The 5,649-nt window shown below is 45.1% G+C and overlaps 1 protein-coding gene across 1 annotated transcript; it reads right to left on the bottom strand.

Moving 5' to 3' along the window:
* Positions 1-372: 372 nt before the first annotated feature.
* Positions 373-2,712, bottom strand: LOC311241495 (uncharacterized protein). The gene is made up of 5 exons (XM_084330344.1): positions 2,657-2,712; positions 2,181-2,215; positions 1,522-1,695; positions 1,188-1,212; positions 373-697 (listed from the first exon to the last, which is right to left on the bottom strand). The coding sequence occupies exons 3-5, from the start codon at positions 1,690-1,692 to the stop codon at positions 495-497; spliced, it is 399 nt and encodes a 132-aa protein (XP_084186470.1). The 5' UTR covers positions 1,693-1,695; positions 2,181-2,215; positions 2,657-2,712; the 3' UTR covers positions 373-494.
* Positions 2,713-5,649: the final 2,937 nt, after the last annotated feature.

Genomic DNA, 5,649 nt, shown 5'->3' with positions numbered 1-5,649 from the left:
ATGATAATTAGGTGGCCATTCACGGTCACTGTACTGAGGTGACGTGAGGGCGCATTCATAGTTTAACGCTCCTGTGTTCAGATCGCATTTTCATCAACTTTTACCGACCTGCTGACCTGTGAACTGTGAAAAAAGGTCTTGGAAAATGGAGTTCTTTTGTTTGAACCTGTTTTCATCCTTTAAAATCAATGCTGCCATCTACTGTCAGCTGGAAGGTAGTGTCGTTTGTCTACCATCTCATCTCAGGAGCAAACAACATCCCCATTTTATTTGTCTAACAAACAAAATATTAATCACAATCACTTGTCACATTAACATTTGTGAGTACATGTGTTTTCAACAAAAATATGACAAATTTAACACAACAGCCAGCACTTCATAAAATTTTATAAACATTATATAAAAAATACAATAAACATAACTTAGAACAATAACTATTTACAGCACACCATACATATTTATAAATTTTTTCATTCGCTCACTCATTCATACACTCATTCATCCAAACACCAGTAACACCAGAAACTAGCATCTTCGTCCTCCTCCTCCTCCCACTGGACACACATGGTGTGGAACCATTTGTGACAGTTGTCACACTGGACCCACGACACCAAACCCTCAGAGTCCACAGGGGGGTTCGCCTTTTTACACCGGCCACACCGCCAGATCCCCAGCTTCTGCCTCTTGGTGGTGTGACCTGCAGTTAAAAAGAAATTTATTATTATGACGCTGCTTGATTACAATATACCAAGGTCCAATAATAAGTAAGGGATAATGTATAGCTACGAGGTCATTGTCGCAAAATAATTGACCGACACAGAGTTTAAAATACCGAGGCGCAGCGCTGAGGTGTTTTAAACGTCAGTGAAGGTCAATTATTTTGCGACAATGATCGAGTAAAGCTATACATTATCCCGCTTATTACATGGCTAACTTACTAACAATATACCTAATTCATCGACAAGACTAGATCAAATGAAGACGCAGTTGTTCTGTGGCTCTGTCAGCCCAAATAAAGTGATTATTATTATCGGCAGCCGGCAGGTCTCTGGTCTGATTGCATGACTGAGTGCAGCTGTGCATATGCTGAGCAGCACTGATACAGTGTTGTAGTGGGCTTGATTGCGAACAGCTGCGCACAGCGGTCATTATTGTCCCACAGCGGTCATTATTGTGTGATAACGGACCTCTGACACGGGCTATTGACCAATCACAAGCAAGCATTTCGGCGAATGTGAAAACGCCATGTAATAAATATGAATAACTATCTATATAGTACTTTTCACACATGGACCACAGTTCAAAGTGCCCCACAGCAATTTGTATAAAATCAGCAAATTTTTTACAAAATAAATAACAATTCATAAGTTTAAGGTTATAGATGGCCAGGGCGTGGGCCAGGACCTGCGACCTCGTCAGCGGAAACCCATAACTGGCAGAGTACAAGCAGTACTCCACCAGGGAACTCTCATCTTCAGGGGTCAGATAGGTGCCCCGGCCGATGTTGCAGGCCAGAGACACCTTTCCGCTGAGTCGGTCGATCAGGCTGGACTTAGGGACCTCGAACAACGTGGCTGCCCGCCTCGCACTCCACCTGCCTGCTCTGACCTCTGCAATGGCCTGATCCATGGCCTCCTGGGTCCACAGACGCACCTTCCTCTCCCTCTTCCGCATTTGCCGGATATTAGGCATGCTCTGCAAACACACAAAAATATTTTAAACAAGAAACTAAAATAATATGAACTTTATTATTATTGTACGACTGACAAGTTTATTTTATTTGATTTATTTAGCACATTATTTAAAAAAAACAGTGCTAGGAGGGAACTTATGTGAGTGATTTATGATGAAATTAAATTAGATTTGAATTGTTTTTTTGAATATGGATAAGGAGGTTGTTGACCTCAATGATGAATTTAGTTTATTGCTATGGTTTGTTGGATATGAGTGAAATTCTGATGAAAAGATGCAGAACAATGGAAGGTATCAAGAACATCTTGCCTTTTGTTAATGAACTTGAATATGAATGAGCATGAAACCAAAATGATTATGCTGAAATATTACCAGACATGCAAACACACACACAACCTTACCTTCACCCAGTTCAGCATGGCAGCCTCACACACACACACACACCTCCATTCACCTGTAGAGAAACAAACAAGCACACACAAACCTACCGTGTCTGCTGTGCTGTCTCTGGACTTTGTCACTGCTTCAGATGTTTTTTTATACAGAGATTGAGAGAGAGAGAGAGAGAGAGAAAACCAGTTCATTATTTTCCCCGCGAAAATTATTGTTCTCCCTTCGATTATTTTCGCGCAACCTCAGTTCATCACTCGTTCAGACAAACTTAGATCTCTTATTAAGATTACAAATGTACAACACATTTCGTCGGACAAAACACTGGCTATATATGCTAGCAACATAACCAAACAATCTGACTTCATCTTGGGGCGAGTGGGAGTTCGTGTTTAAGGAACAGGAAGCTACTTTTACTTGGAAATCAGCGTCGCCCCGAACACATTCGAACAATTATAACGTTGCAGTGGTACAAACGTTCACATCTAGTAGTCTTTAGATGACTAAATATAGATGAATACTCATGAAATTTGATATATATACTCTAAAATAAGTATGATTTCATATCACCTACCTTTCGACGTGAAAATCTGGTGGGGCTGTGAGGAAAGATCCAGAATGCCGCGCAAGATGGGGCGTGACCGAAGTTGGGTTTGGGCGTTCCCAGATAAAGAGGGTGACCGGGATTGGTTTACGTTCCGTTAGATAGGTACAGTAGAAGGTAGTATGAAACGTCCTTTTACAGCGTTCATAGTTCCAATATCAAAAACACTGATATTCTGATATTATATATGCTCTAAGGTGGTCTTAGGATATTTGTGTGAATGAAAGAAGCCAGGACTTTCTCCCTTGCTCTCGTTCCCTCCTCGAAAACACATTGAGCTTGGATCAGTGAACATGAACAAGAGGCATTGAAGTCCAACACCGCAGGCTTCACTGCCCTCAGTCACAGGAGCGGCCTGTTGGCTGATCTCACGTCCAGCTAAATTTAGCTCCCGCTTGATTAATGAGCTTTAAATGGGTATTTCCCCCTCTCCAAAAATACACCTCCAGGTGACTGAGTGATGAGCCATTGCACAGGGGAGGAAGGGGGTGATGGTGAGCTGTGCGCGCGCGGGGGTAATCGTCGTCTCTAGAGAGACAGGGTCAGGTACAGCCAGCTGCGGCGGTGGGGCTGACAGTCCATTCCGACCGTCCATCCTTGCATTGAGAGGGCCTCGACCCTCCGAGCCCTCTCCAGCTCTCAGGAATTCTCGGTGTAAAAACCGGAGCGCCGTAAAGACAAATAACCAAACCAGAGGCCTCCATCTGTCCAGCACACGGCTCCAGGGAGGACTGGTCCTTACGGGGTCTTCCATGGTCCGGTGCCCCCCTCCCCCCCTCCCCTCCAGCCTCCGGGGGCCCGGCACATCTGCCTCTGGGCGAGTCGTCGTGTGAAACGGAGGCCAAACAATATGGTCCGTCCAAACCCCACGTACCCCTGCTGTCTCCCAGCTGGGAGGCATCATGAGCGCAGCCGCGGTGAGAGCTGCACTCAACACACACTCACGCACCGCGTAGAAGACGGAACGCGCGAGACGGAGCGCACAGAGCCGCGCGGCATACGTTCGTACGTTCACCGTGGTCACTCGCGCACCCAGACGTTATTGCACGCACATTCCACTGGCTACGTGCATCAACATGTGCGAGCGCAGCGGCGTGCTGTGCGCACATGCAACCTCACGTGAATATACACAAATTTATTAGCCGTAAGGTGAGAGTGACCCCCTTGAGACGAGTCTGTCTGCGAGCGGGGAGGGGTGGCGGGGTGGAGGAGCGGCCTGGCCATTGTTGTGGACGTGAGAGGAGAGTTTTTTTTCCCGGTGTGCTACATGCGTTGATTCAAGATTCAAGAGGTTTATTTGTCACATACATACCAGGGCATACAGTGAAATGCGGGTGGCCATGCTCGCTTTGCAATAATACTAAATACTAAAATAGACGTAAAATAGGCATGATAAAATAGACATGTTAAAGTCCTGAGATAATGCAATACAATGTTAGCTACGAATTAAGGCACTGGGTCCTATGTACAACACTACTATACAATATACAGTTTTTACTCTATATCCTTATGCTATACTTGCTATATCTAAACTATACTATACAAGAACCACATCAGTTATTTCCTTAAAGTGACCTTTATTTTCCTCTTTCCTTTAAAGTGTCCATTTCCATTGTGTTTAAAGTGCCCATTTGTGTGTGAGCGAATGCAGAATGTGTGTTGTGTGTGTGTGTGTGTGTGTGTGTGTGTGTGTGTGTGTGTGTGGGTGTGTGTGTATGTGTGTGTGTGTGTATGTGTGTGCTCATGCGTACTTGTGTGTGGAGAGTTCAGTGTTCAATGTTCTGATGGCCTGGGGGAAGAAGCTGAGCCTTAGAGGTGACCAAGGTAAATAAGCCCAGGGAGAAGCTTGAGAGGCAGAACCGGGGTGGAGAGGGAGTGTCAGACAGGCTGCTTTATCGTCCATGCCTGACGCTTCGCTAGACCAAACTGTCGGAGATGGGTGGAAAATCAGGGTGGAGCCGGCAGAGGAAAAGATGGCAGAGCTGTTCCACAGATGAGCATCTCAGTTCCCTTCGGGCCAGACGAGGCAGCGGAGGGCCTAAAGATTGCCGGCTCGAATCCCTGGACCCGCCGAGGAGCTGTGGATGGTCAGTTGGGGGGGGTGATGCCCCTCCGTCAAACAAACAAACACTCACCTTACCACTCACTTTACTCACTTTAGACATTTTAACACACTTTATATTTATCTATTATTAAAGAGATTTGCACTACATTCATACCTCATTTGCACCCTACCCCAAGTAGTAGGTAACTGTTACTCATTTTACTCTGTATTGTATTATTGTATATATATTGACTGAACATTCCTTTACTTACTTTTAACTTTTTCTACTTACTCTTTTTTTTTTACTGTATGTAGCACACTCTCAGGGGCTCATGCAGAAACAAGCAATTCATCATAAAGTATTCTGTATTTTGTTGTGACAAATAATAAACAAACTTGGAACTTGAAAAAACAACAAGTCAAGTCAAGTCAAGTCAAGTCAAGTCAAGTCAAGTGTTCCTTTATTGATCCCGTTGGGGAAATTCAGTTGTCATAGCAACACAGGGGAGGAGCCCTTCAGCCCTAACTGCTCCAGTGGAGCCACTCAGTGGGTGTTGCTGGGCAGAGCCCAGGTGTGACTGTCTGCATCGTTATGTAGCAGCTGGGCATCGCTGAGGAAAACCATGTGCACTCAGTAAATCTTCCCTAGAAATACAGAGAAAAGTATTATAAAGATAGTCTCTGATTTAGCCAAGTGGTATATCCTTTTACTTTTGACAAGAAACCAAAAAAGAGGTCTTTCTGATGTATTGAGCAGACCGTTCGCTTTGTACAATAACATGTCCACGACGGTGATACGGGATGCTTCGAGATGTGGCCCGGTTCCACAGATCCTGGCGAGGGGGGGTGCGGCTGATGTGAAAAGCAGCCACGTGGGCGAGCCTCAGAGACGGCTCTCTCGCTCCGGACGGGAATGAAC

The sequence above is a fragment of the Notolepis coatsorum genome (genome assembly GCF_963971535.1).
Source record: "Notolepis coatsorum genome assembly, chromosome: 15".
In the NCBI taxonomy this organism is placed as follows: Eukaryota; Metazoa; Chordata; class Actinopteri; order Aulopiformes; family Paralepididae; genus Notolepis; species Notolepis coatsorum.
Note: the sequence above shows the minus strand (reverse complement) of the source record. Positions and strands in the feature narration are given on the sequence as shown.